At 31.5% G+C, this 11,909-nt stretch overlaps 1 protein-coding gene across 1 annotated transcript in view; it reads right to left on the reverse strand.

Moving 5' to 3' along the window:
* The window catches only part of Cpsf73 (cleavage and polyadenylation specificity factor 73), a 33,009-nt gene extending 21,131 nt beyond the window's left edge, over positions 1-11,878 (reverse strand). The window contains exons 1-8 of the mRNA XM_080162143.1: positions 11,472-11,878; positions 10,884-10,992; positions 7,281-7,370; positions 6,265-6,375; positions 5,789-5,896; positions 4,791-4,914; positions 4,467-4,541; positions 3,952-4,085 (exon numbers count right to left, since the gene is read on the reverse strand). Of these exons, the coding sequence (XP_080018269.1) occupies positions 3,952-4,085; positions 4,467-4,541; positions 4,791-4,914; positions 5,789-5,896; positions 6,265-6,375; positions 7,281-7,370; positions 10,884-10,992; positions 11,472-11,485 (765 nt within the window). The 5' untranslated portion in view covers positions 11,486-11,878. The remainder of the gene's footprint in view (positions 1-3,951; positions 4,086-4,466; positions 4,542-4,790; positions 4,915-5,788; positions 5,897-6,264; positions 6,376-7,280; positions 7,371-10,883; positions 10,993-11,471) is intronic.
* Positions 11,879-11,909: the final 31 nt, after the last annotated feature.

Here is an 11,909-nt window from a genome sequence, read left to right on the forward strand (position 1 = left end):
AGGTGGGTGATAGCAAATTCGGACAGCACCCATTTTATGATATCTTCTGCAACATTTACTCGTTTCATGGTGAAAAGATAAAAAGATTTACCTAAAAAAGATAAATCTAATTAATAAAGATTAAATAACTATTTAGCCTTATTTACAACAACATAACTAAACTTATTTAAAGAACATTATGATTGAATTATAAGTTACAATTGACTAGATAATTTAAAGTAAACTATTACAAAAATTTAAGTTAAAATAGACCAAGCTACATTCACTAAGTTCAATAGTTCAAATTTGGTTGATATTAAATCTTACTTCAGATATCAGGGTTTGTAAGCTTTCTTCTAATTGCATAACTAGGCTCCTAGAGGGATGACCAGCATCAGAAGGACAAAGAGAGGGGAGCTTCATGCAGACAAGTGGATGACTAAGACTGTCAAAGAATTAAAATGTCTGCAGTCAGGGGTCTCTCAACGGATCATCAGAAAATCTTCAGCCTGGTAAAATGTTGATTTAAGAATCAGGTTCATAGGATGATGGTGATTTAAAAGAAAAGCTTTTAGAACAATTGGAAGCAATAAATGTACCTAATCTATCTCTTGACTTTAATAAGAATCCTAGGTAATAATTAAAAGTATTACCTTCAGTTATCACAATATAACAAATATAGAGTAGCATTTGGTCTGGAAAATTATCACTTATAACATGGATAAGAAAATAAAAATATTTAAAAATTCAAAATAAAATTTAAAAAAAAACTTTTAAAAAATAAAAGAATTAAAAGAAGAACTGAATTATTTTAACAATATTTCACAATTAGAACCTTTCAGCTCTAAGAACTAATTGATACTAAATTATAATAAAAAATTGAATGAATTACAATTAGTAAACAATGTACTGTCATTACACATGTATGACTAGCACATGGGAATGGTTTGGTGCGGCAAAAAGAATAAAATGTTATGTGGCATTTAGTCCCATCTGGGATAAGGAATGGACTTAATTTCCCAGACATTTTTTCCGCGGAAATTTTGGGGAAATTTTGTCTGAAAATGAAAATGTTTTGATAAAATTTCTGAAAAGAATGGACAAATTTTAAGTACAAAAAGTCCCTTTTTAGGGAAAAAAGATACAAAAACAATTTTGAAATTTTAGAGAATTAACAATTAACATAATACAATGGAGAGCATGAATTATACTAATTTTCTCAGGATCTAATATCCAATAGAGTCAAATGAGTAAACAGTGCAGCAAGATAACACATTCTGCTTAAATGGTCATTAAAAAGGGGATTGATACTTTCAGCATCATTACGACTACAACACTCCCGACAAACAAAAAGTATCAATACACTTTTTGTAGGTTAGAATTAATAGATGTTAAAGAGTCTAAATTAGTTCACTTTGCAAGAGATAGATCTAGGGAGATACATATATTAACAGTACCACTGTGTAGTTGCTTCAGTAGCCTTACTGGTAATAAAAGTCCTAAATCTGTTTTGCAACACTCTGTCATCAGAACAGGAACAAGAATTTATCCATATAATGACAGTATTTTGCTCAGATCAATCCTGGAGAATTTGGATTGAAAGGAATAAAAGCAAAGATTGACACACTGTACATGACAAGGATTAGAATTATCCCAACAAGATAATAAAGAAGAATAATCTTGATGAGTAGAATAACAAACCAAAGCTGTGACAACCTGATTTACTTCAAGAGGGTGGTGATAAAATGCTTCTTGATGGTTGGTATTGAACAGAAGGTGGTTTAAGCTTACACGTCTTGGGGTTACTAAATCTTTTTACTGTACTGGCAACCAAGTACAGAGGGTATAGGTGGGCCAGTATTGTGGTCAAAAATAGTCCAAGGTGGGTGATAGCAAATTCGGACAGCACCCATTTTATGATATCTTCTGCAACATTTACTCGTTTCATGGTGAAAAGATAAAAAGATTTACCTAAAAAAGATAAATCTAATTAATAAAGATTAAATAACTATTTAGCCTTATTTACAACAACATAACTAAACTTATTTAAAGAACATTATGATTGAATTATAAGTTACAATTGACTAGATAATTTAAAGTAAACTATTACAAAAATTTAAGTTAAAATAGACCAAGCTACATTCACTAAGTTCAATAGTTCAAATTTGGTTGATATTAAATCTTACTTCAGATATCAGGGTTTGTAAGCTTTCTTCTAATTGCATAACTAGGCTCCTAGAGGGATGACCAGCATCAGAAGGACAAAGAGAGGGGAGCTTCATGCAGACAAGTGGATGACTAAGACTGTCAAAGAATTAAAATGTCTGCAGTCAGGGGTCTCTCAACGGATCATCAGAAAATCTTCAGCCTGGTAAAATGTTGATTTAAGAATCAGGTTCATAGGATGATGGTGATTTAAAAGAAAAGCTTTTAGAACAATTGGAAGCAATAAATGTACCTAATCTATCTCTTGACTTTAATAAGAATCCTAGGTAATAATTAAAAGTATTACCTTCAGTTATCACAATATAACAAATATAGAGTAGCATTTGGTCTGGAAAATTATCACTTATAACATGGATAAGAAAATAAAAATATTTAAAAATTCAAAATAAAATTTAAAAAAAAACTTTTAAAAAATAAAAGAATTAAAAGAAGAACTGAATTATTTTAACAATATTTCACAATTAGAACCTTTCAGCTCTAAGAACTAATTGATACTAAATTATAATAAAAAATTGAATGAATTACAATTAGTAAACAATGTACTGTCATTACACATGTATGACTAGCACATGGGAATGGTTTGGTGCGGCAAAAAGAATAAAATGTTATGTGGCATTTAGTCCCATCTGGGATAAGGAATGGACTTAATTTCCCAGACATTTTTTCCGCGGAAATTTTGGGGAAATTTTGTCTGAAAATGAAAATGTTTTGATAAAATTTCTGAAAAGAATGGACAAATTTTAAGTACAAAAAGTCCCTTTTTAGGGAAAAAAGATACAAAAACAATTTTGAAATTTTAGAGAATTAACAATTAACATAATACAATGGAGAGCATGAATTATACTAATTTTCTCAGGATCTAATATCCAATAGAGTCAAATGAGTAAACAGTGCAGCAAGATAACACATTCTGCTTAAATGGTCATTAAAAAGGGGATTGATACTTTCAGCATCATTACGACTACAACAGACAGACAGACAGAGGGACAGGTAAATAGTAACAGAGAGTCTTTGAGGCATTAACAAATTACAATTAGGCTATGCTAGATGATTCATTGAAATCCAAAAGAGAGGCAGTTAGACAGATAGACAGACAAGTGGTGGGACAGACAGACAAAAGGACAGACAGACAGAGGGACAGACAGACAAATGGGTATTGCCTAAAACAGTTTGGCTGCTATATGAATCATTAAAACCCACCGTAGAAAAGAAATTTACATTAGTTTCTTATTTCGATACTCAACGCCCCCTCCCCCACTCAAAGGGGTTTATTATTTCTTAATATCAATAAGTGACTTTTCAGCTTAATAAAATTGAATGTACTTTTTATTTCATCAATTTATCTTAAATAGAACGAAAGTTAGAATCATTTTATTGTCTACAAGATATATGCCTTGAGTAAAAATCAACATAATTGTCAGTAAAAACGTCATATTTATGCATATTTACACAGTAAAGAAATTTTAAAATTGTATTTTACTGTAATGAATAACTTAAGGGGGTTGTATGAAATATCAAAAACCTAAAAAAAACCTAATTTGGTTAAATTAGTCCAAGTAATGATTGATTTAGTACAGTACGTATGAAAAAGTTGTCAATTTCCTACCAGAGTCCTTGTGGTATGTAAGTACTATGTAGATATACTGTTTACAGACATACAAACTTCAAAAATGTCTTGCAATTGTTTGAAAGCTTAAAACTCATTGAAGACATCTAGCGACAAAATTTGAAACTAATTTTGCTCACCTGAGCTCTACCAAGAGCAAAGACGGGAATGAGACAGCGTCCCCCTCTGGTGACGGTGTCTGCAACTGTTTGTGTAAACCGGTTCTCTCTGTCCTCCCGCTTCTCGTGGATGTGGGTTCCGTATGTACTCTCAACTAATTAAAAGAAAATAATTCAATAACACGATCTCTCATTTGTTGGTCTAAATTTTTAAATTTCATTTAGTAAAGTCCTAACCATTCCACCAATAACTTTAATCTGGAAAAATTAATTTTTAATAAATGCGAAACTGATAAATATCTGCTGGATAAGAACCAGTTCTGGGCCATATTAAAAAATCATGTATCGTGTCGTAATGTAGACAATTTTTCATAAATAATAGAGTAAAATTCATCAAATCAATACCAGTTTTGTTGTCCCAGGTCTTCGGCCTATCAAGGCAAACAATATTGGATTTAATCTTATAAATTCTCATTTTACTGTCTGCGGAAAGCTGTCTATAATACGATGCGATACATCCTGGATTATTGACTTACCAATGAGAACATCAGGCTTCACTGAAGGAATTTCTGCGGACATCAAATGTCTGTCTTCTTCGCGGGAAAAATCACCTAAAAATAAAAAGTAATCTTTATGAATACCTAAGTTATGGTCCCATTTCATAATTTCTTTCTGTGATATGTACTAGCAGAAAATGTTCAAGGGGGAAGGATTATTAGTCACGGATTTGAGGGACATTGGACTGTAAATTATACTGGTACCCATAGTTTTTAAAATTTATTATCTTATTCGTTACTTTTATTTAATTTTAATTGGGTGGTTCAGAAATAGAAGTGTCCAAACTTATCAACCAATAATACCTGTGTATAGAATTTTGACACCAGCTATTTCAATCATGAACATGGCAGCTCCCAGCACGTGTCCAGCATTGTAGCACCAGAACTTTATGCCGTTTACCTCCTTCTCTTGGTGAAAGTTTATCACCTGAAAATAGTAATCGTCATTTTTGTGTTTTATGAAAAAGAAAAAAAAAATTAGAAACAATAACAAAAAATAGATCAGCTGATATATTCAAAAATTAGCTGTTCAATGTATTAAGTGATTATATCAGATCACCTGATTAGAAAATTGCTACCTGTAATTTTTCCATTGTTGATCAGCTTTAGTTTATAACATCTAATCAGCTGATATATTCAAACTTTTTCATGTAAAAATTGACAATATCTGATCAACTGTAGTAGGAATTCTACTTGTTTTTAATCCATAGCTGCCTTTTGGACAGCCTCAGTGTAAAGCATCAGATTAGCTGTTATATTCAAACTTCGCTGTTTTAACTGATAACATCTAATTCGATCAGCTAATTCGAAAATTGCTACCTATTTATAATCCAGAGCTGCCTCTAAATCAGCCTCAGTGTAAAGCATAAGACCAGCTGATATATTAAAACGTATCTGTTCAATGTATTAAGTGATAACATCATATCAGCTGATTAGAAAATTGCTACCTGTATTTTATTCATAGTCGACTTTAGATCAGCTTTAGTTTATAACATATGATATGATCAGCTGTTACATTAAAATTTTTATTGTATAAAGTGACAACATCTGATCAGCTGATAAGAAAATTGTTACCTGTTTTTATCCATAGCTGCCTCTATATCAGCTTCATTGTATAACATCTAATCAGCTGATATATTCAAACTTTTTCATATAAAAGTGATAACATCTGATGAATTGAGTAGGAATGAACTACTTGTTTTTTTATTCATAGCTGCCTTTCAGACAGCCTCAGTGTAAAGCATCAAATTAGCTGTTATATTCAAACTTAACTTCTGATCAGCTGATTAGAAAATTGGTACCTGTATTTTATCCATAGCTGCCTCTAGGTCAGCCTCAGTGTAAAGCATCTGATCAGCTGATATGTTGGATACTTTAATGTAATCGGATAGCAGCCAAAAGAAAATAGCCTAAACAAAGAAATTGTTTATGTATGTATCTAAAAACCTCTAAACACTAGTATAGAAATTAAACTGTGCCTTAAAAAAACATACATGTAACTTATTAAAAAAAAACTTTGTTCGTCCATCTGTAGATGCTCTGATTTTCTCAGCATGCATTAGAGACAAAAGACTAAATTTTTTGGTCTGTCTGTCCATCCCCAACAAGTATGACTAGCATTTCCTTCTTTTTTTTGGGGGGGGGGGGGCTGTTATACCCACAAGATAATCGCTAAAACCAGTAGGTATACTCCTAAAAAGCCTACTGGATAGCAATATCTTACCTAACAACGGGCAGACAAACATTCTACTACTCTCTTTTAGAGATGATTACCAACCTTAGTAGCGTGGGTCATGAAGCACTTGCCCCTGAAAGTTGTCTTCTGCAGGAACCAGGGCAGGGCTCCAGCATGGTCCAAATGGAAATGGGAGATCAACAGTAAATCAACCTAAATATTCAGGGATAAGACAATGGACAAAAATTTGATATACATACCTACACCCCCAACAATGATGTTTCCCTTCTATAAATTATGATTATTCTTTGATAAGTTTAGATTCTACTAGTGCCAAAAAATCTTGCACTAAAAGATGAGAATTTATAATTTATAGTTCAATGTACCCTCCCTCTCTGTAAATATTTCATCCTTAAAAATGTACAGCATAATGAATACTGCACAGTAACTAATAATAAATCTGTATCCCAAATCAATACATTATTGTCTTATCCTCTTATGAGGGAGTATTCAGTAAATGTTACTTTATCTAAATCTAATGGGCTTTTTTTAATGCAACCATCTCGTAATCAGTGAGCAAATGGCACTTAGAATTCGAATTTCGATCTGAAGTTTTGCATGATTAATCCTTGGTAGGTCTATTTTCCCTAAATCGAACAAAAAGTTGGAAAAGTAACGGCTGGCGGCTCAGAAGTTTAGCTGTTTTTTGCCTATTTTCAGGGTAAATTCATCATCAATTACGAAGGAATCAACTTTTTAAAACATATTTTTGGTTTAATTCAAGTTAAATGATAGCAATAACAATTTTTAAAACTTCTAGTACCAACAGCTACCGTCTAGAACCGTTTGATAGCGTTTTGGAGTGGAAAAGAGTATTATGTGCAGATAGGTTTCGTGAATAATTTGCAATATGGATATCCATAAAATGGCAAAACGGCTGAGCCGCCAGCCGTTAGCCTTTACTTTTCCAACTTTTTGTTCGATTTAGGGAAAATTTACCTACCAAGGATTACTCATGCAAAATTTCAGATGGAAATTCCAATTCTAAGTGCTATTTGCTCACTGATTACGAAATGGTTGCATTAACCCCCCCCCCCCCCCCACCCTTTATTTCTAACCTGGTCTGCTTCAATCATATCCACGAATGGTAAAGCATCCATACCACTTAAACCAGGATGTATTCCACAATCTAACATCACCTTCTTGTCCTAAATATAAACTATAGTTAGTATACAATAATATTTGCAAACCTTAAGACGAAAAAAGGAATATTAAAAAGTTTCATAACATTGCATTTAACGTCTATTTCCAGCGTTTCGGAGCCATTTGATTTTGGTGCGGCTCCGGCTCAGACCTAAAATCAAGAAAAAACTCGAATATTTTTTTCTCCATAAAAAATATTTTTTATTTTTGACTTTTGAAGGTTTTAAAAGTTCAATTTTGATAAAAATGGACTTGAAAAACTTAAAAAGGGCATTTGCACATGACAAAACAGAGTTACCAAATTATAATTTATAAAAAATCTTGGATCATATGAAGGAAATGAAGTCATTCCTTAAAAGGACAGAAATTTCATTCCAAAAAGGACAGAGATCATCTTCCTTTTTCTCAGATAAGTGAAATATGGACAAAAATCACTCTCCTTTTTCTCACATATCTGAAAGAGAGAATAAAAATCACCTCCCTAAATCTCACTTAATCTTCCTAATCCTAAGAAAATTAACCTAGTTCCTCCAAATTCTACCTTTTCATAACAAAGTCTACCTATTCCTTACACATTCTCACTTATTCTCAGATAACCTACCTTATTCTAAGAAATTCTTCCTAAATCCAAGAAAATCTACCTGACTCCCCCAAATTCTTCCTTAGTCCCCCAAATTCTTCCTTATTCTAGGAATTTCTACCTTTTTCTAAGAAATTCTTCGTTATTCTAAGAAAATCTACCTTATTCCCCCAAATTCTTCCTTATACTTGGAAATTCTACGTTACTCTAAGAAATTCTTCCTTATTCTAAAAAATTCTACCTTATTCTAAGAAAATCTACCTAATTCTAAGAAATTCTTCCTTATTCTAACAAATTCTTCCTTATTCTAAGAAAATCTACCTTATTCTAAGAAATTCTTCCTTATTCTAAAAAATTCTACCTTATTCTAAGAAAATCTACCTAATTCTAAGAAATTCTTTCTTATTCTAACAAATTCTTTCTTATTCTAACAAATTCTTCCTTATTCTAAGAAAATCTACCTTATTCTAAGAAAATCTACCTTATTCTAAGAAATTCTTCCTTATTCTAAGAAATTCTACCTTATTCTAAGAAAATCTGCCTTATTCTAAGAAAATCTACCTTATTCTAAGAAATTCTTCCTTGTTCTAAGAAAATCTACCTTATTCTAAGAAATTCTTCCTTATTCTAAGAAAATCTATATTATTCTCACTAATTCTTTCTTATTCCCCCAAATTCTACCTTATTCTAAGAAAATCTACCTTATTCTAAGAAATTCTTCCTTGTTCTAAGAAAATCTACATTATTCTAAGAAATTCTTCCTTATTCTAAGAAAATCTATATTATTCTCCCTAATTCTTTCTTAGTCCCCCAAATTCTACCTTATTCTAAGAAAATCTACCTAATACTCCCAAATTCTTCCTTATTCTAAGAAAATCTACCTTATTTTAACAAATTCTTCCTTATTCTAAGAAAATCTACCTTATTGTAACAAATTCTTCCTTATTCTAAGAAATTCTACCTTATTCTAAGAAATTCTTGCAAAACATAGCAAATTCTTGCAATATATAGGGGTCCCAAACTCAAAAACGAATTTTCAGCGCAATCCGACCACCTGATCTCGAGATACGGTGACCTGGTGTCCTTGGTACCGATGGTAAGATTTGGGAAATGGTTCGAATCCTTAATAAATTTGGCAGTAAAGGCCAAAAATATTTTGGCACTTAGTCAAAATTTTGAAGAAAAAATACCCAGGTGAACAAATAATTTAGTTAGATTTTCTTAGAATAAGGTAGATTTTCTTAGAATAAGGAAGAATTTCTTAAAATAAGGTAGATTTTCTTAGAATAAAGTAGAATTTCTTAGAATAAGGAAGAATTTCTTAGAATAAGGAAGAATTTCTTAGAATAAGGAAGAATTTAGGGGAATAAGGCATATTTTCTTAGAATAAGGAAGGATTTGGGAGAATAAGGTAGATTTTCTAAAATAAGGTAGAATTTTTTAAAATAAGGAAGAATTTCTTAAAATATGGTAGATTTTCTTAGAATAAGGAAGAATTTCTCAGAATAAGGTAGATTTTCTTAGAATAAGGAAGAATTTGGGAGAATTAGGTAGATTTTCTTAGAATAAGGAAGAATTTGGGAGAATAAGGTAGATTTTCTTAGAATAAGGAAGAATTTCTTAGAATAAGGAAGAATTTCTTAGAATAAGATAGATTTTCTTAGAATAAGGAAGAATTAGGGGGAATAAGGTAGATTTTCTTGAAATAAGGAAGAATTTCTTAGAATAAGGTAAGTTATCTGAGAATAAGGGAGAATTTGTGTAATTAAGGTAGAATTTCTGAGAATAAGGAAGAATTTGGTGAAATAAGGTAGATTAATTAAACATGGTTGTAATGGTGAGGAAAAGGAAGAATTTCTAAGAACTAGGAAGAATTTGTAAGATGGTGGACAGAGGTTACCTTCCTTTAGTGAGAATTTGTAAGATAGTGGACAGAAATCACCTTCCTTACTGAGGATTTGTAAGAAAAAGGAAAGGAAATAGCCTTCCTATACCCAAGGAAGGGGATTTCTGTCCTTTTTAGGAATGACTTCATTTCCTTCATATGATCCAAAATCTCTTTATTTATCTAGTCCGGAGCCGGAGCCGTTTTTTAACGAAAATTACGGCTCCGGCTCCAGCAAAATATGGCGGCTCCCGGCTCCGAAACACTGTCTATTTCTAAAGATAAATTTATTAAAGTGTAATCAAACATTAACATTATTTGCTAGAATCAATTAAAAGAAAATATTTTCCAGTAAGTAATGTATTTATGTAAATCTTTATGTAAATCTTACTTAATTAACATTTACTAAAATAAACAAAAACTATAGGTACAAATTAGGGTTTCATAAGCCATTAAATACCGTAAACTTACTTTTAATTAGGTATACACAAAAATTGTATTAATATTAAAGAATATTTAATGATTTCCAATATTTTTTGGTGTTCAATTCTATTGAAAGCATTAAAAGTTAATTTTATAACAAAGAGAGAAGGTTGTTCCAATAGACATTGAAAAAGTGTGGAAATTTCATTCATGGCGATTTCTCTTTAAAGGGCGGAGGTATCCTATCACAACTTAAAAACACACCTTACCTGAAGTTAAACGAAGCTACACTATAAAGGAGACCAAAATCGGTTCAGCGGTTAGCGAGATCCCTCGCTAAAGACAGACATCCTGTTACTTTTATATAAGAACATCACAAGAACAAACCAGATTGAGGAAACAATTGGCTGTTTATTACACTAGTCCCCGAAGTTTTATAATAACGTTTTCTTATTCGATGGCTTAACAACTTTGGGGTCTTTTACTTAATTTTGATTGGTTGATTTATTAACTTTTCAACAACTAGTTTTAATCTACAGAAGGGTTAATCTTTTGTGTCATAAATGAGGATGTAAATTTATTTAGCGGCAATTGTCTTATCTCCTTATATCCCTGATGACAAAACCCTACCTTAAATTCCACAATATGGCATGATCTGCCAACCTCCTGGCCAGCTCCCAGCGGAGTTATCTTCATCAGATCTGATTCCTCCGTCGGGATAGTTGTGGTCAGCACTGGGCCTGCAGTAACATGGTTCCAGTTATACCCAGGACGGGAGGGGAAAATGGGATATTTAATACACGAGTCTCCCAAAGTTTTTCATAACGTTTTCTTATTCGTTGTCTTAACAACTTTGGGGATTTTCAATGAATTTTGATTGTTTGATGCATTAAGTTGAGTCTAAGAGGGAAGTTTGTTTATCATCATTTGGGATGATCATGAATTTATTTAATAGCCATTGTCTTATCCCTTTAAATCACTGCGGTATACCAGAAATAGGGCAATATAACAATAGCATAAGACAATCATCTCCTTGATTGTAATTAACGCAAATTCTCTTTATAGTAGTTTAAAATTATTTTATCATTTTGTGTTTTCTTAATCTAACTTTTTGCTTACTTTTTAATAATATTTTAATATGTTCTTTACCCTGCTTTGTAAGTTTTTTAACCTTGATCTGTGTTAAAAAAATTGTAATTAATTAAAACTATAACCATTCCTGAAGACGCCATTTTGATAATTTGACGTTGGTTTCCTTACAAAAAAACCAAAGCAAAATCAATATCTAACTTTTTATTGTTTATTTGACATTTTTAGTGTATCTGAAAAAATAGGTGAACAATGATAATTATATCCCTTTACTTTATAATACTTAAAAAATTACAATTCTTTATGATCATGGGAGAAATTAAAATCACAATGAATTAACTTACATACGTAATACAGAAGAGAGCAATTTTAAGATACAACAAAAAATGCTGACTTTAAAAATACTCTACAAAATTCTACAATATTTTCATTTGGTTTTAAAGGTATAATTCCACAAAGTATAATTTGAGTTTAAAATAGAAGAGTTAGGATCCTTTATAGTTTAAGTGGGTTAGATGTAATCTAAAATAGTTGAAACAAGGGGGGGGGGGGGGAAAGTTCTGACAC

Source organism: Acartia tonsa, chromosome 5, assembly GCF_053477335.1.
Source record: "Acartia tonsa isolate MP-2025a chromosome 5, ASM5347733v1, whole genome shotgun sequence".
NCBI classification, from domain to species: domain Eukaryota; kingdom Metazoa; phylum Arthropoda; class Copepoda; order Calanoida; family Acartiidae; genus Acartia; species Acartia tonsa.